Source organism: Gallinula chloropus (assembly GCF_964237585.1).
Source record: "Gallinula chloropus genome assembly, chromosome: 8".
In the NCBI taxonomy this organism is placed as follows: Eukaryota; Metazoa; Chordata; class Aves; order Gruiformes; family Rallidae; genus Gallinula; species Gallinula chloropus.
The window spans coordinates 22,379,866-22,403,158 of NC_140093.1; the positions used below are offsets into that span (position 1 = coordinate 22,379,866).

The following is a 23,293-nucleotide window of genomic DNA, read 5'->3' on the forward strand; positions in this document are numbered from 1 at the left end:
CATGTCATTGGTGTCACTCCCACCCACCTCACTGCCCCTTGCCCCGGCCTCCTGAACACCCATCAGGACACCCTGCATTGCTCAGCGGGTCACGCCGAGCCCTGCCGTGTTCAGGAGACGGGATGAAGGGTGAGTCCAGGAGCCAGGCATAAAACCAACATGCAGTGATTGCTTTCAATGTTTGAAAACAGCACACAGCAAGGTGGGACCACCACAGCACAGCTGTGCTGGAACCCTCCTGCTGAGCTTTCTGAATCACCCCATCCATCTGCGGCCTCACAACCATTCTTTTCCAAACTGCACCTGGGTACGTGGTCAATACATCAGCACGAACATGGTAACCCTTCTCTCATGCACACACCTACCAACCCGGCGCCACAGCAGCCTCAAAGCACCATATAAGCCTGAAATCGCACCCATTTCCAGCACTCCTATTTCTCCGACACCCCTTCTAGCCCAAGCCTGCTCCCAAAAAGAGCTGCCCGTCCCATAGTGTAGAAGCAGCCGATCTACTCCCAGCTTACCTCTGACCACTGTGTAAATTTAAGCCCAAACGTCTCGGGTAGGTAGCAGGGAGAGCAGAGAATTTACTGTGCGGCCCTGACGGGCCCAAGAGGTTAGAGCTGCACAAGCGGGGAGGGAGTAGAAAAAGTAAGACAGATTATCATGTCTACAGAGAGGGCTGAGAGCGCGTGTGCATGGGTGTGCAAGCAAAGCCAAGGAAGGTAATGTCTGGAGGGTGGCTTCATGACTTTTTGCAGATAACAGTTTCAACCACAAAAGTGTTTTCGAAGTGACGAATACGATGACAGTTTCCAGCCTCGCGCCGACTGATACCTAGAAGTGATTGAAAGAGAGGAGAGGGGAAATTCAGCACGTAATAAGCTGTGAGAGCTGCAGTGAGCGGGGGAAGGAGAGCAGCTGAGGCACGACCGCTGAACACTGAAACACAGGGACACCGCAGCCCATATGAAAAGCAGCATTAACCTGGACTTTGGAAGAAAGGCCACGTTCTTTAGGCCACCGTCCTGCAGCAACCATGAGCTGGGGGAGTGCCTGGAAACAGCTGGTTTCAGCTGGCAGCATCTCAGTGTTATCTTGGAGACCAGAAAGCCTCACAAAACAGGCACAAGTCACGGGCTGGTACAGAGCACAGCTCTGAATGCAGCTGAGGAGGACTGAGAGCTGCCACTGCTCTGGCTGTTGGTATCCTCAAGGGCTTGGCCTCTCTGGGAAACACATAATGCCCCTCACGCCCTTAAACCGCAAGACCTCAACTCTGGGCAGCTCTGCCAGGCAGCTGCTCCCCTCTTAGGGCAGACCTGGTGGGGCCTGGATGATGAACGGCGCAGGACCAGGGCTCCAGGAGAGCAGCAGCCAGCGTGCCAGCAGCCCCTTTGCCTTGGGAAAGCAACCACAGACTATAGCCATGGTGATTTCAGCACCCGAACGCTCTCGGCAGCCTGCAGCTTCCCCAGAGATCCAAACCCAAACTGGCTATAGGTTCATGTTCCAGGTAAGCCTTTAAGCACACTGATATCTAAAAACAAATACGTGCAAATACTGAAATTAAGGATCTTTTTTCAGGAATATTAACATTTATATACAGGACATATATTGCTGGTTTTCCTTAAATCAAATTAAGGGAGTCTAATGTTCCCTCTCCACAAGTTTTCTTCCATATTATTCAGCACTTAATTAATTAAAAGCAATTTTCAGATGTAATCTGTTATGAATAGCTGCCACTGAAGTGGGTGTCTCTATTAGGAAAAGTTTCCAAACAGTTCCCAAGAGCGCTGCAGGTAGCTGAGCCCCAGGAGTCCCACACGTGGATGAACCACTGGCTTCCTCTACGCTTTCATTAGGCTGACAGACCCAGCAACAGACAGACCCAGCACCCTTTCACAGCAGCATGACCCCAGATTTGGGTTTAGATGAATTTAGATGGGAAGCACCTCAAAAGATCCCCTGTGTGTGCTCACACCACCAGGGAAACCTCCCCTGAAGAGGCCACCAAATGACCCATGAGGCAGGGGGAAAGCGACTGAACACAGCAAGGCTCTTACGTCTCCTCGCACTCCTCCGCTTCAGCCTGTAGGTCTCCTTGCCGCTGCAGAGGCGGTAGATGAAGGAGCCGAGCTGCTCCATGTCACTGACGTGCTCGGTGGCGATCATCTCCTCTTGGATTATGTACGTCTGAGGCAGGTATGTCCCTTTCTGAAACGACAGTTTCCACCAAACTAGAACACAAATGGTGCCATGATCTCTCCTGAAACAGATCTGCCTCATGCAGAGCACCAAGGACAGGCAAACTGCAGGGAATCCACTGTTCAAAGGCTCAAACTCCACCTACCGAGGCCGGTTAGCATGCTTTCCTCTCCTTGCAGTAAAATATCCCATGAGACTAGCACGGGACACACAAAACAGTTTAGATCCAAAAACTGAAGCTTCATGTAGGGGATGAAGCCAGTGTAGGACCAGCCCAGCTATAAAGTAACCCCCATTATAAAGGAAGGTGTGTGAAGCTGTAACTCTGAGAGCACCATCTGAAGGCATCAAGGCTCAACCAAAATGCCAGGAACCCCACTGAAAATGTGCATTTCACATTTACTTCAAAAGGCAAACCCAAAAAAATGCCAGCCCTGCTCAGATCCTGTGGCCAATATAAATATAACTGGGGGAAGGCAACCAACAGCAGCACAATTTTAAGTATCACCTCTTCAGTTTCCACCATAGAACTGGTTATCTCCATAGAGATGTACCTGGAAACGTACTATCTCAACTTAGCACCATGCCGTTGGGCTGGCATAGCTTCCTGGATCGATAAAGCTCTCCTCTGATGCTGAAGGACTAGCCTATTAGTGGGAGTTTGTACTACGCTAACACAACAGTTCTGGAAGAAATTCAATTATGGATTCTCAGTGGGAGACATCAGGAGCAGGCATGTGATACGTGCCATTCCTGGCAGGGCTGTCACGTTAACACCCGGGGCTGGGGCTCGGGATCTGCCGTATCCCTGACACTGCAAGGACAGACCCACGCCCCCAGTCCTGTCTCCTCATTGTTTCAGATTTAAATAGCAGCTGAAGTAGTCAGGAGCCATCGCTCCTCCACTGCAGGACTGTGCAACGAGCACGTTATCTTCAATTCTTCACCAGGAGTTTTAAGAAAACTAGAGCATGGAGTGTCTTGGGTCACCTCCCACTGCCTGCAGCTGCATGGGGAGGAGCACCCCTCCATCCATCCCTCTCGGATACTGATACAGCCCTGGTCACTCATCTTATGCCCATACAGAACAAAGTCTGCAACAGGTAGAAGAGCTGCCATCCACAGGTGTGAAAACACACACGAGGCCTGGCAACAAGTACATCACGATGAGAGCGGGGTGTGGCATAGCCCCCATGGCAGAGCCAGTACAGGGCGTGCAGCAGCCACACTGCCAAGGTGCTCCCTGGTACCAGCTGGCCAGGGAGGAGACAGCAAAGGAGCCTCTCTCACTCCTTGTGCTGCCACCATCTGCTGCAGCAAACAGCTCCCATGCTAGGCTGGGGTTTGGTCCCAGGCTCAGGACTGAAGCCACTGAACATCTTCAAAACTAAACTTTCAGCTGGAAACTAGTCACATTCATTAGGGACACTGGAACATTGTGTCTGGTTCTGGGCCCCTCAGCTCAAGAGGGACATAGAACTCTTTTAAGGAGTCCTATGCAGGGCCACCAAGATGATGAAGGGAGTGGAACACCTTCCTTATGAGGACAGTCTGAGGGAGCTGGGCCTCTTTAGTTTGAAGAGCAGGAGACTGAGGGGTGATCTTATTAATGTTTATAAACATGCAAAGGGTGAGAGTCAGGAGGACGGAGCCAGGCTTTTCTCAGAGATGGCCGCGACAGGACAAGGGGCAGCGGGTGCAGCTGGAGCAGAGGAAGTTCCATATGAATATAAGGAGGAACTTCTTCATTGTGAGGGTGACAGAGCACTGGGTCAGGCTGCCCAGAGAGGTTGTGGAATCTCCTTCTCTGAAGACATTCAAGCCCCGCTTGGATGCATTTCTGTGTGATTTAGTCTAGGTGATCCTGCTCTGGCAAGGGTGTTGGACTAGATGATCTTTCGAGGTCCCTTCCAACTCCTAATGTTCTGTGGTTCTGTGACTTGACTGGGCTCAGAAGAGGGGAGAAGGCAAAAGAAGTGCAAGAGGCACAGTCTCCAAGTTCAAGGACCAATGCAGCTCATCCAGCATTCGAGGCAGGGACAGCTTTATCCAGTCTGGTCTTGAAAACCTCCAAGAATTACAAGGAGGCAGCACAGCCTCCCTGAGTAACCTGCTCCACCACTCCTGTCTGTTTTAACTGTATTTTTGTCCCCTTTTTATTTCAATTTCTGATAGAGAGAGCACTGCTTTCATTAGCTGTGATTTTTTATTTCTTATTTCAGGACGTGACCAGCATTCCCAATCTCAGCATTTTTTTTCTGGGGCTGGGCTGTCAGCTTGTGCAATCCTGCCCTTTCCATTTCCCTCTGCCCCAGGGACTGGTCACCTGCCCCAGTCAGAAGCTACAGTGGGTTTGGAACAAGTTGTAAGCAAACATGCTGTACCCCAGGAGGTTTCCCAGCACATTCACGAGACGGTGGCAGGGCATGGAATTGGGAGAACCGGTAGGAAACAAACTGGGAGCTTGACAAGGACTGGAGATCTGGTATCTCTCAAGACACAACCTTTTGCCTCTGAGCTTAACCCCTACAAAATTCATCACACCACATGTAGCCACAAGCGAGCAACAGGAATTGAAGAACGAATAAGCCTTGGATTGCTTTTTTTCTTTTCAATAGACCCCCACGGAAGGGAGCAAGAGTCCCAGGCTCAGTGTTCTGCTTTGCCTGCAAGGGGCCGAGCGAGATTTGTGCCTTCTGCAGTCTTAAAAACCCCAGTTTTTCCCCTGCTGCTACGATGAAATAACTCTCTCTACTCTCTATTTTAGGCAGACTGTTTTCAGTCACCACAATGGCAGCATGGGCTTCTGAACTGAACAAATCTCCTGGTACCAAACCTAGTTTAATGCCTCCTGTGAGCAAAACTGTGTGAGCCCAACTCCAGCGTTGCAACTCGCAGCGGAGCGGGGAGGGCAACACAGATTCCACCCCCCTACTGCCCCCCTCCCCCCCAAAAAAGAAGGGTGAAAGCTGAAGTCCCCCCAAGGGACATGAAGCTTTACAAATGGCAAAGCACAGCAGTAACCACAAGAGCAAAAAGAGGGAAAAACTTCTATATTTTTTTTCCTCTCCTCAATTTCTACAGGCAGACACTGGAGGGAAGGAACCTGCTGCTTCTCTGTGTCACCCTGCTAAGACCAACCCATCACACCAGCGTTACCACGCTTCCTGCAAAGCTGGTATTTCACCTAAACCCCCCAAAGCCTTTGCTCTGCATGAAGGCTCCGCTCTGTCAGGGCTGAGGCTGACTTACACACACATATGGCAGTGCTGGTTTCCTACCAGCTTCAAGCCAGCGCTTGGGAGCGCTGGAAAAGCACCACAAAATAAGCAGGATTGCAGCTGTACCTTCACGTTAACCAGCAGCTCCCACAGGTTGCGAGGGGGCATCACGATAGTGGTGTTCAGCTCGATGACGTAGCACTTATCCAGCGTTATGTCATGGTAAGCTGTCAGGCCCTGCATTCCAAGCACAGAAATTAAGGAATTGAGCCCCCTGCAATGAAATATGACTGCAAAGATGGGAAAAGAGGGAATTCGGGGCAGGCAGAAAACTGCTGCAAAGCAACAAACCCATCCAAGGACCTCCCTACCAAGCAAGATGAGCAGGTTGGAAAAAATCTCAGCTAGGGCTTTGGGAAGGGGGACAGCTCAGTAACAAGATCATCGAGATCATCGCAGATGTACATGACAACAGTGGTAGTGCTAGGCCACCAGCACCATGCCGGTGCAGCCCAGCTCAGCCCCGTGCTAAGCCAGCAATGGCCCCAAGAGCTCCTTACCCGCTGGAAATCATGGATGATATCTGCAGGGTCACTCCCGCCAAACTGGGGCACTGGGACGTTGATTTGCTCATAGTTCTCCTCAATGTAGATCTTGACATCTTCGTGCAACTCCAGCTGCCCTTTGAACGGCGAATACAGCGAGTCTTCGTAAAGGACGCCGCAGTGAAACACACTCTCGCGGGGCAGCTGTGGGGGCGAGACCCAGGTAGAGGAACAAGCACTCGAACATGGCACTAACAGCTACAGCAAACATGGGAAGAAACCTACCCACAGTGGGTAAAAATGCTCTACACTTGAGAATATTTCAAGATCAGCCTTTTTGTCAGAAACCATTCCAGGTGACGGTGGTGCGGAACACCCCTGTGAAGTGACCGCGTCTCACTCCCTGCTAGCCAGGTCCAAAAGGAGTGAAGAATTCCCTGTGGGACTGCACAAGGGGTTATTGGGAAAGGAAAACCAACTGCCTGTAGGCTCTTAAATTTCATAACCAGGCTCCTCACATCCCTCCACAGGTTCCAGCGACTGCACTTCTCTACACAAGCATACAAACTGGGGGCAAGCAGAGTATCATTTCTAAAGGCACATGCAGCTTGTAAGTGCATCAAAACAAAGCGGCTTCGCCTCACTGCAAAACAGGAGCTGCTGCTCTCCAGACTCCAGAAGCATAAGCTACAGGCAAGAGAGCCAACACAGAGCCAAGTCTGAGCATGAAGATCACAGGGACAAACTGCAGCCAAACATTGGAGACATAAAGTCCTCATCACTGCCCTGGTCCCCAGAGCGTGTCTGGCCATGTTGAAGTGGGGGTGACAATGGGTGGCCCCAAACGGGCCAGCAAGCATTTCCCAGCTCTGTTCAGCACATACTGAGAGTAGGTTATTGACCCAGTGATGGACTGAATGCTGTTCATAACCCAGTCGATAACATTCCCTCAATACCAGGGGCTGCTTCTCATAAGGAAACTCTGCAACAGGGTCCCACCCCACCAACACAGCTGTGTGTGGAAGGGCTCAGCACCTCAGTGGTTGTCACAGGGTTTCCAGAGGAACATGGGTACAAAAGTACTAACGTACCTTAAAACAAATCTTTGCAAATTAATTTCACAGCAAGAAAATTTATGGAGCAAGGGAGTGTGTAAAAAGCAGGTAAGTACCGGCTGCAGAGTCAAAGGCAGCCAGTGCTCCTAGGAGGAATGAGGGTTTTGGCACAGATTGATGCTTTGGGGTTTCTTGGCTAAACACTCCACAAGCCACATAGCTCAGCAGTTTCCTCCTTAACATGCAGTTCTGCTCTGTCTTACTCCCTGTGCTCTGACCTGCCACAGCGCTGCCAGCCCAGCGCCCCAGGTAGGCCGGGCTCTGCAAAACTGCCCAGAAGAAAAGGTGCCAAATTTAATGGTGGTTGAGGGTTCACCTTCTACACCATCTCCTCCTTTGCACTTCTTCGCTTGCTTTATTAATGGAAGCACCTATTTTTGTTACATCTACAGAGTTCTGCTGTGCTAGGCACCATAAAATCCTACTGCAAGAATCCTTTCCCTCGCCTGCACCTCCCCGCTCCCTCCAGGCCTTGCTCTGCCCTCACAAGCCATGCTTGCAGGCTGCCCTGCTCCTGACAGCAGCAACTCTGGGTGTAAGAGGTAGAACCTGCAGGATGGTTTTATGGAGTTTAAAAATGAAAAGAAAAAGGCAAAGCAAAGCCACCAAGGGAGGGAAAGAAGTGGGCTTCTGGGGAGCCCTTCCTGGCAGTCGGGGCAGAAGCAAGCTTGAGCCTACTGCTTACGCCATGCCTGGCCTGCAGTGCCCAGAGGACTGGCTCCCATGTCACCACAGCACAGGGCACTAACACCACCACTGCCGATTTGAAAGGCTGAAGCAGTTTATGTGGCCACGAGTCAGTGGTCCTTCCCGACGAGCCCCTACCTGGGTGATGAAGAAGTATCTGTACACATACATGGATGCAAAGACCAGGCCCAGGAGCAGTACGAGCAGCCCCATGGTCAGGTAGCACACCCCGCTGAGCGATGACCTCCGGCCCTGCACCGCAGGAGCCGGTTCTTCCTGTGGGAAGAAAAGTAGAGCATGGGTCAGTTGCTGCTGCAAGGGGACAGAAGCACAACAGTATTTCAAGCAAAGGCCACGCACAAGTTTTTGTTGTGTGTCCGAGGCGGCAGCACCAGCCTGCAAAGCAGACCTCAGGCCCAGTAACATCCTGGCAAAGCACTTGTGCACATTTTCCCCTCCTGCACCCCAAATACATGGGTTTTTTGGGGGGTTTTTTATGTATGTGAACACATATATATCGATCATAGAATCACAGCAGACACCACGTCAGAAGGGATCCGTAAGGATCATTGAGTCCAGCTCCATGTACATACGTCTACCCAGCAGCTGCTCAGAACAAAGCAAGCTTTGTGTCAGTGGGTGGCACAGAGGAGTCAAAAGAGAGGAAATGAGGAACTAACAGTTCCTGCTACTGAATGTGACAGCATTTATGCATTTATACTCATTTATGTATTTATACTCAAAGGGTTTCGATGAAGTGCTGCCACTCTCAGTGTTTTTCAGGGGGAATTTCTGAGGTGGGAATGACTGGTCTTGGAGAGGCACCTCTTGGCCACACCAAGCTGAGCCTTCCCAGGCAGCTTTGCAGATCTCAACTCCGTTTTCAAGCAGATTCCTGTGGGCCTTCCAGGAACGTGGTCAGAGCATCAAAAGAAAACCCATCTGCCATTTCTAGAGTGCTGCCCGTCTCTAGAGAGAGAGAAGCCGACTCACCTCATTACAGCCCTCGAAAAGGAGGGCAGCGCAAAGGCAGCGTTACCTCCTGGGGACCACTCATCTCAGCTGATGACATTCTCGTTTCTACTATCAAAATACCCTCCAAAATGTTAAGCAGGAGGCTGTGAGGCCTTTCAGAAGCAGATGAAAGAAGTGGTACAGTGATGCCCCAGTTTCTGTGCAGAAGAGCTGAAAGCTGCCCTCAGCCACGCAGGCAGCAGGGGAGAAGGGCACCTGGGAGCGCTCCTGCAGATTATCTCCCACTCCACAGTACGTGTTCCAATGTGTTTGATTAGAAAGACGCTCTCTCCACAACCAGCCAGAAACCTGTACCAGCTGGAGGAACAGATTTAATAGGTCTTTCCTGCCCCTGAGGCAAGGGCTGCCCAGCATCCCTGGGGCACCTACGAGCAGCTCTCCAGGAGGGGATCCCTCTGCACCTCCCTGGCCCCTGACTCCACCAAGGTGCACACAGAGGCAGAGCCAGGATCCCGCAACCCCTCTGCTCCCCGCACCCCACCCTGCTGACACAGACTGCTCCAGCTATCGACTTTTTCCTTTCCAGCCACAGACTGATAACCACGAAGACCAAATTGCTTTGGGAGAGATACAATTCCAGCACAGCTCCAGGAGAAATTAATCTATATTTATTTCTCCTTCATCCCAGATGCTGAAAGGTCTGCAGCACCTCTATTTACCGCCAGCTCCCTATGCTGAAGGAGCAGTGTTTGATCAATTTGCAACTGCTCCTCCAGCAAATGGAAGGATAAACAAACTGGAAAATATCACATTTTAAAGTTCACTTCCAGTATTCCCTTTCTCCTCCTTCTACAGATAGGGGCAGCAACTGTGACAAGCCACAAAGAAAAGACAAAATAAATAAAAAATAAATTTCCCATTGCCAGAGGACGTGTAAAGGCTCTCTGACATGAACTGCTAGGACAGGAAAGTTGTGCTACGTGTCAAGTGTCCCACAAAACAAGATTTCCCCAGATACTTGTTATCAGAGAGACAGTGCAGACAGCAGGGGTGAAGAGGAATGAGCAGCTCTCCCACAGCTGACACTGAAGCATGGCTGAGAAAACGTTTAATGCTCTGCCAGTGAATTTCACCCAAAAAGTGACAGGGCTCTTGTGACGGATAACGCAATGCTCATCTCCTCGGTGAGCTGCGAGTGTTAGCTCCATGGAGGGCCTGGGGAGGGGGCTCAGAAGGACACAGCAGCTCAAATAGAAAAAAATTGCTCCTGGTAAAAAGAAAAACCGTGTGGGAAGGACAAATAAATCCTTGCTGGGCTGCTCTCTGATGAGCAGGTCTCTGCTCTTCACACAACAATGCAGTGAGATACCCCACCCCTCATTGCCACAGGAGATGAACTGGGTTCCCTACAGAGCATTCCTGGCTTTGGGAAAGACACCCGAGCTTTGTGTTTCAGGAGAAGGTTGGGGAAGCAAAGCAGAGCTTTCCCTGGGAGAAATAACAGAACACCAGGAAAACCTGAAGCAACCCTCAAATTCTGGGGGAGCAAAGAAAACCTCCACAGTAGCCATTCTGATGGAGAAGAGGTTAAGGCAGCAATGTTAAAAGTGCTGCCAGGCAGCCCACGGGGAGCTATTGACCGCTGGCTGGCGAAACACTGCATAAAGATCACCGGCGCAAACCCGCACCGAGACACACATCTCCTTCCCCAGCCCGGCAGATTAAAAGGCCACCAGCCTTTGTCACGAGGAATGAATTGCAATTTAAGAGCAACCACACTTTAGCCAGCACCCGAGCTTTGGGCTGGAGGAATCCTGCATGCTGACAGCCCGTGGACAGAGCCGTGAAGGACCTGCCTTAACAGCATCTCACCCAAGACAATGACTCCTCTCTGGGCTGGAAAAACCCAGGCCGTTTCTCCACAGGCTGCTGCCCTGCTCACGCCGCAGCGTGCCTCCTTCCCCACAGGACTGTCATTCCCTGCAGTAGAAACGTGGGCATTTTAAAAGAAATGGGCACTCCCTTGCAGCTGATTTCCATCTGTTCTTGCCATAAGAATGCCTGGCTCCCCAGCAGGAGAGCAGTTTTCCCTGAGCTGACCTTACCATAACGGGAACCAGGCAGCAAGCTGCAGGAAAACCATCCCCACCAGAAAGACCCCCAGGACCAACCAGCAAATCAAACCACACACTGTGCTCATGCCACACAGCACACTGCAGTTCTGGCAGCATTCCCGAACCTCCAGGAATTTTGGTGGTGGGGAGAAGAATTCGACTTGGCAGCGGGGTGGATCGTGCCTTTTGAGACACGTGTTTCCACCGAAGGCAAAAATCAAACCGTTAACATGCAGAAATGCTGCATGTTCACCAGATGTTTCACAACATTCCCTAAGAATTCATGAGCCAGACAATCTCCTCACAACAAGCCACATGGCTAATTTTCAGCCTCCTCCAAGGGTTTTTTTGGCCAAAAGAAACGATAAAGGTTGGGGTCAAAACAATCCCCGGGCAGATGCAGGGACAGGTGTTTCAGTTCAGCAAATGGGATATTCTTTTCCTTTTTCATCAATTTAGACACAATATTCCAACAGATGGGCATATTTTACACAAAAATCAACATAAAGCCTCTCCTCCCCTCCCTGGGCTGTGCAGAGGACAAACATTCATTTGCTTCTCCATGAAAGAACACATGGAAAAGCAACAGCAGCAGAGCACAATGTCCAGGCACTACAGATGCACACGTGAGGAAGATGCACAGACAGACCCACAGCTCTGCAGGGCACCCACTGCCATCTTTAAGGTCTTTTCCAACCTTAATGATTCTGTGATTTCAGGGCAGAAAACCCTGCCTCTCCACATGACAATCCTTTCTTTGCTGCAGCACTGGACAGGGCCGGGCCAGCTCCCTTTCCAGGGAGAAAATGGGAAGAGGCAACAGGTAGAGCTCCTTCCCTGGCACAACCCCAGGGGAAGGCACAGCTCGCTCCTCCTCTGCACAGGCAGTGGGGAAAAGGACCCATCTCAAGCAGAGCATCTTCACGTCTCTGCTTTCTGCCAGGCTTCATCCTGCTCATACCCCACCCCACTGGGCAAGAGACAGAGGCAGCACCTGAGCCCAAAGAACCAGACATGCTGACTCAGCTCCAGCTCGCAGGCACAACTGCTCTGCAGACACTCAACCCAGTGCCCAAGAGCAGACAGGATAATGGAATATAGAAAGGAATTCCTTTCCTTGGATAAAACGGGCTCTTCTATATGCCTCAGCACCCTGTCTGCTCCTGGGGACAGTGCACGTACTGCACAGGCAACAGATGCCCAGATGGGAGAGAATGAAGTTATGGTAAAGAATATTTGGTAGAGGAGACTTGGAGTTAGCTTGGGGACAGGGGAATAATCCTAATTCAGTCTTTGGGGATTTTCTTCAGAATTCAGGTCTCGCTGGGGACACAATGAAAACGGCTGGTGTCCTGTTATCCCGTGTTACTCACTGTCACTCACTCTCCTACAAGTGGGTGTGTGGGACAGAAGCCTGGCTGTGCTTTACAGGTGCAACGTCTGGCCCACAGAAAACCAAGTCCAAAAGCAAGGGGAAGAGAGAGCAGGGAAACCATCAATGCCTGCCTAGCACAGCCGATGGCTGAGCAAACCACCCACACACTCCCCCCTGCCTGGCTTCACAGCACTGCAGATATGGGGGCAAGAGGAGTTTGCAGCCTGGAGTTGGGATCCCCAGTCCCAGGTCAGAAGCTCCAGCCCTGCGAGGCCAGGGAAGACGACAGCCTGAGAGCATTTGCTCCCCACTGGAGACTTCACTCCCCAGTGCCAGGAGCTGGGCTTCTGCAGCACCTCGCTCTCCCTCTGCATCCTCCCCCAGCCTGCACACAGGATCAATGCCCATGTGAGGGCTCCATGTAGGTTCCCAGTAGGACTGCCATGCCCCAGTGTACTCTGTCTTTCTGAAGAGCTTCACCTTTTAAAAAATCCACAGAAGCCCTTGGAGGTCCCAAGCCTTAGGACACACACCGCCAGCACAAGCTCTAGCAAGAACCACACCCAGTGAGGTGGTGCCTGTGGTAGGTCTCACTAGTACAGTACAGGCTTATAAAAAATAGATGTTTGATTCTATCACTTATCACCAAAGTCTTCCTGAAGATGACAGAAGCAAGGAAATTAAAGGTGTCATGTCATGCCCTGCTCCCTGCTGAATCTCATACCATCTTGGCAGAGAGGGGCTCGGCTCATGCCCTTTTCCAGCTTCTTCAGCTTTGGAAACACCTCCCATTTCACCACCATTTTTCCTGCATTTCCACAACACACAGGTCTGGAATCTTTAATTTTAGGTGTTGCAGGAGCTGATGAATAGCGGACACAGCTCGCTAAGTGCCTAAATATACACACACACACACCCCCCAAGCAGGCAAAGATGCTCCAGGCCACTAAAAACAGAAGTGATTTTGATGACTGAGAAGTGGGGAGCGAAGTGCGATGCAGACTAAATACTCCCAGGGCTGCAGCTTGGAGGGGAGTGCTATCTGAAAAGCAGCAAAACGTGTCAGCCCTCTCTGGGAGGGGGAGTTGCTTGTTTCAAGGGAGCAGCAGCCAGAGCTCTCAACATGGAAGATGCACCGATGTAACTACAGCCCCTGCCACAGGCAGCCACGGCTTTATCAAAGGAAGCAAGCTCGAAACCCGAGAAACCCACATCAGAAAAATCTAACTGATCTCACCGTTGACTCATTTCTGGTAACCAAAGGCCAATATGGACTATGGGAAGAGAAAAAAAATCAGTTCAAGGGCTCTACCTCCAGCACATCAAGTCTCCTCTTCACAGAGTCCATTACCGCTTTACAAAGCCTAAGGACGCGCGGCAGCAACACCTCAAGCCTTCATATGGAAAAACCCCACAGCCGACTGTGGGCAAGCTGTAGTTCTACCGCAGTGGGCGAAAGCCGGTACAGTCTGACCTCTCCTCTGATGCACTGGGCTTGGATTGGAGAGTCACCTCTCCAGAGAGCGACCTCCACGTCCACACAGATGCAGCCTGCTCTTCCCGCACACGAAGCCAAGCCCTCTGGTCCATCCACTCTGCAGACAGCATCCCTGCTACCTGCAGGCACTGCTGGCACTGACTGCTGCTGCTCTGCATGAGAAAAAGCAATGGAGAGTCTGAGGGGTAAGTGATAGGGCAAGGAGATCCAGACCTGCCTCCCAGAGACAGCTTCTCCAGTATTTAGGCATTCAGACCCAGGGGAGCGTGGTGATTCCCCTGGGTCTGAATGCCATTGCCACCCCCAGGGATGGCCGACCAGGGTCTGGGACTGGAGTGATTGCCAAGCTACAGCTCTGGAGAAAGGAAAAGCGAGAGGCTACAGACAGGGAAAGGGAGGAGAAGGAAGACAGGAAAGGAAAGGGGATCGGAGAGAGATCAAAGGCGGTTCATCCGTGCACCCACTGAAGCATCGCCCAAGCTCCAAAAGAGGCTCCTCTGCCAGAGCAATGGAAGAAAATAAATGTGCCCTGCTCTCAAGAGCAGTCATGCTTGGAGGGAGGAGAAATGCCAGGTGACACCAGAAGGGAACTGTGCCTGCGCCACAGCCCTGGCAGGGAGGCCAGGGGTCAGTGCTCAGCATTGGTGAGAAGCCCCTGAATGAGCCTGTCACCTGGAAGGGGTGTCCTTCTGGGCTGAAGGGTTTTAAATCAGAAAACAATGTGAGGATGCATGATGATATATATACACATACACACATATATATGGCCCTTGGTTTCCAAGGCAACTGAACTCGCAGCACTTGAGCGATGCTTGTGCAAGGCACGCAGCAGCATTTCCAAGGAGAACATGGTGGCTTCTGGACTCAAAATGTCTGAGAGCCAAAAGAGAAAAAAAAAAGGGGTGTGTGTGTGTGTGCAGAGGCTGTAATTAAGAGACTATCACAGCTGAAGGCAAAAAGGTTGCAATAAATGAATCTAATCACATCTTTAAATGACACTACCACACGTGACTAGCAACAAAGCCACCTGCCTCAGGAGTCACTTCTCAGCACTGGAAATTAGAATATCAAAACCAGCCACCGGCTAATTAAACCCCCAGCTTTGTTACTGTATGACAAAGGCAGCAGGATGTTAAAAATGCAACCTAGCATGTGGGAGCTCCTCAGCACTCAGGGATCATATTTTCTTTCTCCCCCGTCAGCAAGAGAGATATAACCCCCCCCCTCTCCTTTTTCCATCTCTTTCTGGAACAAAGGGGCTGTTTCTCCTCCCTCTTCGCACAGGGGTGAGGAATTCATTTCCATACATTTTTTTAAATTTTATTTTTTGGCAGAGGCACAACAACTTCCAGCTGGAGTTTTTCCAGCCTCCCTCTCCTCTTTCCCAGGAGTAAAACCATTCGGAGCATTAGCAGAGCCAACAGAGCCCCTTGTAAAAATAAGGCTGTTCTTACCAGCACATCGCCAGAGCCCCAAGCGTCACACTGAACAGACAGGCAGGCGGAGAGAAGACAAACAGCTGTGAGAAAGAGGCAAAAAACGTCCCAACCTGGGTGTTTAACAGCCTGACTGCCAAAACACAGCCCGGTTTCCAGAAACCAACAGGGGCTGCAGCAAGTCACCGTGAGGATGGGCAGCTCCACCACGTCTGAAGGGCTCCGGAGTGCCCGTACTGCCCTCACCTGGGGAAGGGAAGGAGCAAGCACGGCCAAGTGAAGGCCAGGGGTAGGTCTGCAACCCTGAAGTGGGACATGGCATTAGAAGAATGGGGATTTTCCCCAGAAGAAGAAAAGAGGTGAAGCGTTGGCACTGGTCTCAAAACCTACCTGGAGCGATTAAAGACAAAAGGCAGCTGAAGCAAGAGGGAAGCAGAGCAGCTGCTCTGAGAACAGGGGATGTTCTTACACTGAGGGGCTGGAAAAGTTAGAGATGCTTCTTTCAAAGGTAAAGACACATGAGGGGGCTGACACACGAGTCCTTATAAGATTTTTGACCAATGCCAAAAATATTCAAGAACACTGAGGAACTGATGCGAGGAAATGCCAACAGCTTTCAGCTTGTTCTCGGCATAGCGTCTCCCTTCTCCGCCCAGCTGAAGTGAGAGAAGCTGCTACCAGCTGCCCACAGAAACCATCCTGCTTGCTTCCCCCTTCATGTGTGGCTTCTGAAGAAGGAAGCCACAAGCCTGACTGCCCACCAAAGTGACAAGCTGGACCATGGCAGGACAATGGGACCGCACGCTTGGGAAGGAGCTGGACAGACTTCCCTTCCAACAGCCACGCATTCCCATTTCCCAGACTAAAACCACAGAGTTGCTCCAACATAAACCAAAAACCACCCACGGGCCTGTGCCAGAGGCCCAGGGAGTCCCAAGCACAAACCACGAGAGCTACCGCTTGATTCTGCAAAGGAGAGAAGGAAGGTGAGCTGTCCCAACACATTTGAAAGCAGAAAACATGCCAAGGAGAAGACCTCCGCAGACATCAAAAGGTTTCACATGATTTCACCTGAAGTTGTTCATCATCAGTGATGCCTTTGGATCCTGATGAGGCACCAGAGCAACTGTGGGGGAAGCCAGGGCACACCTGAACACTGTTCCTGGGCTCTAACCACTGCTTCCCCCAGGGAGCTCCACATACAGATAGTTTTGGGGTCAAAAAAAATGTACAACTGAAAACTACAGCACCCACGTATATGAGCTTCTATAGTCAGGCAGACAGAGATGGTCAAGAGCAAGTCACTCATCTGGGATGCCACCAAGAGCAAGCCAAGCACTGCTCCTCTGGTTGTGCCAGTTTAGCCATTGCTGTCCCACCTCACTCTTCCACTAGAGGCGACCGATTCCCAAACGGGCGGTGGAAAGGAGGACACGGCCATGTCCAAGCTGCTTGGTAGCTGGAACAGCACAGGTAGTGCCTTCTCCTGGCTCTTCAGACAAGAGAGAGCATCAGAGATATAAACCCTTACTGCTCTCTCCGAGCAGAGGGGCCGGAGTCCAGCCTTTCCTGGAGTTCACACTGAAGCATCTTAACAAGGACCCAGATTTCAGGTTATAACATCTGCCTTTTTCCTAAAAATGAGGGCTTAGTGTCACGCCATTAAATGAAGTCACTGCTCCCTTTCAGAAACGCTGGCAGTGATTACCTCTGCTCGCAGCAGCACAGGAAAATCCCAACACTTGGAAATTCACCACCAAGAAATGGTGTCTAGTTTAACAACAGCACGACAGAAAAGGTGAACTTACCCCCTCAGCTCTGCTGTTCAAACTGACTTCAGCCATGGGGGTGCAGCAGCGGGGAGGGAACTCTGCTAAGACAGAGGGATGGACCAAAAAATCCAACCCCCTCACTGTCCTCCCTCAAACGACAGTTGGGAAAAAAGCCTGGAACAACAAAACCAAAACCCAACACACCCACATTCCCACACATCACCTGGGAAGAAGACACCCACCCAGAAGTGAAAGTGCCCCTTCCATCTCCTGCGAACACATGAAGAGTGAAGCTGGGTAGCGCAAAAAGCAGGAGCTGCAGACCCACACACAATCACAACTCATCTTCCCTAGACGCTCCATCTATCCAGATCTGGAAGCGGTGCTCTGCGGCGTGGGAACTGCCCTCCCTCCTCCATGGAGACCCCTGCCAGCCACCTCTCCCCCAACATCAGGGTGCAACAATGGGGAGAAACCCAGCGTGGTGCTTATCACCACACAGCGCCGGGCTTCTTACACCCGAGCAAGGAGGGCGCCTGTCCTGCGGACGCACTGACAGTGCTGCAGTTGCAGTCTTCATATACGGAGTGCAGGCAGCAGCGCTTCTGCCTCGTAGGTACGTTTGGTTCACCTGTACCCTTTAAAACCCTCTTTGTGAAGATATTCCTTGGTTTCCTTGTTGTGCCAAAGAACTTGCTGTGCCCAAAGCAGGCAAGAACAACAGGTTCTTCCCATGCAAAGAGCATGTATGTGCAAAAGCTGCACTGGCTTCGGCTCTCCCCAGTGCAGGAAGGACGCACACCTCCAGACAGACACCACAGGTTTCTCTGTCTCCAGCTCTTCATCTCTTTGGTGAATGGGAGCTCTGCATTTCTGAATTCGGTCGCATTTATAACATATCTCCTAGAAATAGTTGCTCCCTCTCTTAATCCCCTTGCCAGTTTTAGCCAGATCTTTTGTCATACTCAGCTGGAATATCAAATATTCATGTCCAGATCCCAGCATAATGCTCAAGTCTACCATTTCACTAGAGCAGATGCCATAAGAATGTGGAGACAATTTACTGATTCAGTCCCTTCCCCCGCTTCCAGGGCTTTCCCAAACCACAGAGAACCGAGAACCAGCGACAACGCTTCCTTTGACGCTGATGACTCCATACAGAACACAAGAAGTAGTCATCACTTCAGGCCGTGCAGGATACAGGAGGGTTGGGCAAAGACCAGGAATAACCTTCTGTTACAGGACACAGCTTCCTCAAATTACTGTCTGCTGTGTTTACATCCCTACATTGAGACCTAAACACAACAAAAATACCCTCAGCTCAGGAGCATCATCAAGCCCAGACTCAAGCACGCAAACACGTCGCAGCACAATCAATCCACATGGCTGTCAGCTAGCTTTCCTGCCTCTCCGGAGTTACAGCTCGCTTTGTGGAAGACCTTGTTTAAAAGACTTTTCCTCACATCCCCTTCCCTCACTGTATTCCACCTCGGAGCATCCCACAAGGCCGGTCACTCGCAAAACCCAGCAGCAGCACAGCAGCTGCCACCAAGCTTTAGAGGGCTGGCAGAGACAACTGCACAGCCAGCACTACCACACGTGCCAGCCTGGCATGGCCTTTCCTAGGCACAGGACCACAGGTTTTTGCCTTCCGCTTCCTCTCCCCAAAGGTTTCTGTGAAAGCACCTCCTGATGCATGCAGATGTCTTCCCATCCTCTGCAAGTCCCCCCGGCCCCCACGGACACCCAATCTGCGCTGCAGCCTTTGCTGTAAGGCATGAGGAGCCTTCAGCAGAGCCCCTGGTCCCAGCAGCCAGTCCCCGATACACTTGGAGCAGAAAGGACGAGGCACCTCTTCCCCCTGGTTCTCATCATTTACCCCTCGTGAAGCAGATGTTAATGAAACCCCTTCTCAGGCTCCTGTGCTGCCTCTGCAGAACAATGAGCTGCTGGTATTAGAAGGGTTTAACAAGGCCTCAGCCAAAAGAAAAACAAGCCCAAACCAAATTGTGACTGGAGAGCTCCAGCATCAGTTTGACTTGGTTCCTGTGGATCTCAACACGCACTGCAAGCGCAGGGAGGGTATTTCACAGGGCAGCTGGAGACACGGCACACGCGTTTGCTGCCGTTTCAGACCGTACGTCTGGAGTTCAATTAAAACTCACTGAACATTATTTCACATCTGAGAAAATATTTTCCAACGAATACAACAACTTATTTTACTGCCTGTGTAACCTCAAACCACGTTCTGCTCGAGGCTGCTACATCCTCCCAGCTCCTACTAACAACCACAAGATTGTTTCTTTTATAAGCTCTTGAAATGTTGCAATTGCCTCAAAACTACGTGGATTTTTCTGACCAGAGTCCAAGCTGCATATTCCTTCCAACTCAAGCTGAGCTGCACAGGGGAGAAACACGGCTCGGCACACGTGAGCTTCCCGTCAGGACTCCTCACCTACTACTTTCGGGGACACATTAGCATCGCAGACACCTTCCTGCCTGCCACATCTTCGCGTTCATGGAGCACCTGCCAAAATTCACAGGCTGCGGAAGCTGCCGCTGAATCATTTCCCAACTCCTATCGCTGGGATTGAAGTTCTGAGATCAAAGAGGAAAGGAATGCAGAGCATCTTGTTTGCATGTCACCGATGCCATTTTGCTGCAAGGCAGCCAGAGCCAGACACACACAGACAGGAATTATTGGCAGCAGGAGCGAGCACATGGCAGGAAAGCCTGGCTCCGGAATGGCCAACCCCACCACTAGGCATTTTACAGAGCCACATGCCCCCTCAGTCCCCACCGAGCACAAACCACACCAGAGAATCCAGTCTCAGGGGTACCCTGAAAAGCAGCATCGGGATGGGGCTGCCTTCTTGTCAGGGGGTGCGCTGCTCCCTGACACCCACCTGCTGCACCCACTCAAGACCTTCTGGCAAGGGTCTTACGCTGCTTTTCTTATGTCTGCTGCAATTAACAGATGGTTGAAGGGTCTTTGTTCTAAATTCATAGGTTTAATGAAATTTGTAGCTCACGTGGGCTTAAAAGAACAACGCTGTGCCCCCCAAGGAGTCAGAGAAAGGCCCAAGGCAACATAAAGAACCCAAAATTTGTTTGCTACCTAAGCCAATTTCATTCATCTGTCAGGACATGAATCAGAGTAATTTTGATTGCTGGGATCTGGCAGCACTAGTGATGGAAATAACCTCCTGTTACTTTTTATTTTGTTGGGTTTTTAACTCCTTTTCTCACAGTGCTCATAAGAAGCAGCCAGATCCTGCCCAATCTCATGCAGGATCAGCAGAACATCCAACTTCCCGGCTGCAGAAGAACGCTGGTTTTATGGCAGCACAAGCTGCAAGTCCAGTGTCACTGTCAGCTTTCAGGGTTGGACATCAAAGGTGAGAAGAAACCTACTGCCTTCTTTTGCTCAAAATTAGGAAAGGTGAAGTCTGGAAACCACCAAGAGATCATGGTTGGCCACATCCCCCTGTTAACAGGTTTCTGCACAGCTCCTCAGCATTAGATTAATAGATGCAATGATGACAGGCTGAGCACATTCAGACACTGACAGCACAGCTGACAGCGCAAGCACACCCGTGTGTGATGCCAGAGATCATTACAACATTAGCAACTCCCCGAACTCTCTGCAAAGCCAAGCCATTTCCTAAAGCCCCTACTGCAGAGCAAGTCTCCAGGGCAGGTAATATCCATTCATTTGGTAAGGCTCGTGAGGAGGGATGCTCCTCACCGCTGCGGGAACAGAGTGGGACCACAGCTCCCTGTGGGTTTTTGAGTTGGGAGATATTAGGCTTCCATAAATGATCAAACTGCTCACACAGTCTGAAGCATTTAAGAGAAATGCAGAAATACCATTTGAGTCTCCTGCTCTGGCGCAGAAGCACAGTAACGAGGCAGACTTGGTGCTGTGGGTCAAGCCCACCTCCCCAGACAACACTCTCCCACTCACTATGCAACACCAGATTTACCCCAGCAGCTCCTCCCTCGCAGAGGAGCTTGCAAGCTGGGGCTTCTCTAACAGGAGATTTCAGATGCACCCAGCTCCTGGCCAAATACCACAGCACTATGAAATCACCTTCCCCTCCTCAGGAGGGACACCAGCGCTGCCTGCCAGTGACTCGGACGGCCAGGTGGGACTCATCGTAACTCTACCCCAGGGCCCCGTGTGCATCTGCCAGGACTGCCCCAACGCCTTCATTCATCTTGTGCCTGGCAGCCCCAAGCTCTGCAGGCACAACCACTTGCTCCCCTCTGACAGCCATCACCTGAAGCCATCACAGCATGTCAACTCCAATCTTGACACCCACAAAGCACCCAGAGCTGCGTGTGCTCCTATCCCCCTCACTTCTTGTCTTGCTCCAGCACCAGTCGCCTTGTTCCTCTCGCCTCTCTGCCATGCCAGCCCTAAGCCTTCAGAGATGCTACAATTTGAAAGCCACCCGTGAATGATCAATCCCAAATTACGCTGCCCCACACAATGCCACCCAGTCCAAAGAGATGGGTTCCGACACCGCTCGCCCGTGCTGCCAATTTTCTTCAGTGCCCAGGGACGGTCACTCCCCGCAACGGCACCAGCACCCCGTAACCCCGGCTTGTCCCCCCTACTTCTCCCAACTCCGAGTGCGACGCAGCCTCAGGGCCAGAGCTACCCCTCCGTACAACCAGGCACCTTCCCCCTGCCCAGGGCGCAGCTCGGGGCGGGCGCCCAGCCCCATGCCCGCCGCCCTCAGCCCTAACTTCGCGGGTAGCGGTACGCCCGGTGCCAAGGGCTCTCCCGCCGACGGCACCCGGGTCGCGCAGCCCGGGCCGCGGCGCCCGCCCGCCCCCGCCCCAGCCCCGCACTCACAGCGCCCGGGGGCAGCGGCACAGCGCCCGCCACCCCATCGCCCCCCGCCTTCTCCTTCTCCGGCTTGAGCGCCGACGACGGCTGCTGGACGCCGATCTTCACCATGGCCCCGCGCCGCCGCCGCTGCCCCGCGCCGCCGCCGGCACCGCCCCGGGGAGGGGCCGCCGCCGCCCCCGCCCCCGGCGGAGCCTCGGGGCGCTCCGCTTCCCCCGCCCGCCGGTGGTGGGAGCAGGGAGGGGATGACCACCACGTTCCCTCCCCAGCCCCGCCGAGGGCTGCGGCTGAAGGGCTGCGCCCGGCGTCGGGGGCGCGGTGCCCGGGTGGGACCGGCCGCCCCGCCCGAGGCTCGGGCGATTAAACGTGCCCTTAGGGCTCTGCGGGCCAACACCGCCCGGGGCCGCCGGGCCCGCTCGGCCCAAAGCTGGCTGCTCCCCCTGCAGCCCTGCCTCGACAGCTTTCAGCTGGAGCACCGCGCGGGTTCGGGGTGCAGCGGCAGCCCCAGGAGAGCCAGGCTGTGTGCGCTGCTAACTATCGGGTACTGCCAGTGGCACTGCTGAAATCGGGTCAGCAAATGGGACCAACACAAACAAAGCCAAAATCCAAAACACCACCAGAGCAAACTCCCCCCCAGCCTGAGGATGCACGTGTCAGCCGGCAGCTGATGCACGCAGAGGGAAGAGGTTACCGTAGGGAGGGCTGGGAAAAGCCTGGCTGCCATTTGATTCAAGGCCCAAGAGCAGAATGAGCAACCATGTGGCCTCTCCCCCAGGATCAGCTCTGGGCAGAACAGAAGGGATTACCTTCATCACAGGGACAACAAATATAGAAAAAAGCCCTCCCTGACAAAAGCAGAGCGTGGTGTGCAGAAGAGAATTGGGGAGGTGGGAGGGGGGGGAGGTGCTTTTCCGCCCCTGATTGTGGTGTTTGTGCCCCTGGATGCTGGCTGGGGCGCAGCGGGTAACAGAGCTGCCTGCAAGAGGCTGCAGACACAAACAGCAGGGCATGGCCTGGCTGCACGTGGGACTCACTGAAGCACCTGCCCAGCAAGGAGTAAAGGACACACATTGACAGCTCTGTTAAGGTAACAAAATGGAAAAAAAAAACCATTAACAAAACCCTCTCTGCCATCCCCGGGTTGTGAGGAAAGTAGCAAACTGTTAGTGGAGAAACACAGCAATACCCTTAGCATTGATTCGGTCCACTTAAACATAATATTTATTTATAATAAAGTTCTTATGAGCATTTTCTTTCGATCCAGAAGGATTCAGTATGTACTGAGTGCTTTACATCATATTATCAGCTAACTCATTGATAAATTAGTGCTAAATTTTATTTGCAAAAGGCATCTTTGGCAGGGATTCAACGTTGACTCACAACAATTGCTCATAGTGCTGACTTGCCATTGTTCAGTATCTAGAGCCGCTCAGTCCTCCTGGCGTCCCACCGTGTGGGTATAAGTTACATTGGGATTGCAAGTTTTCTC

At 52.0% G+C, this 23,293-nt stretch overlaps 1 protein-coding gene across 1 annotated transcript; it reads right to left on the reverse strand.

Annotated features, from left to right (window-relative positions):
- Positions 1-745: 745 nt before the first annotated feature.
- Positions 746-21,915, reverse strand: ITM2C (integral membrane protein 2C; the record flags this gene model as incomplete). The annotated part of the gene is made up of 6 exons (XM_084267447.1): positions 746-837; positions 2,067-2,217; positions 5,556-5,666; positions 5,990-6,178; positions 7,915-8,052; positions 21,811-21,915. The coding sequence occupies 6 exons, from the start codon at positions 21,913-21,915 to the stop codon at positions 746-748; spliced, it is 786 nt and encodes a 261-aa protein (XP_084123573.1).
- Positions 21,916-23,293: the final 1,378 nt, after the last annotated feature.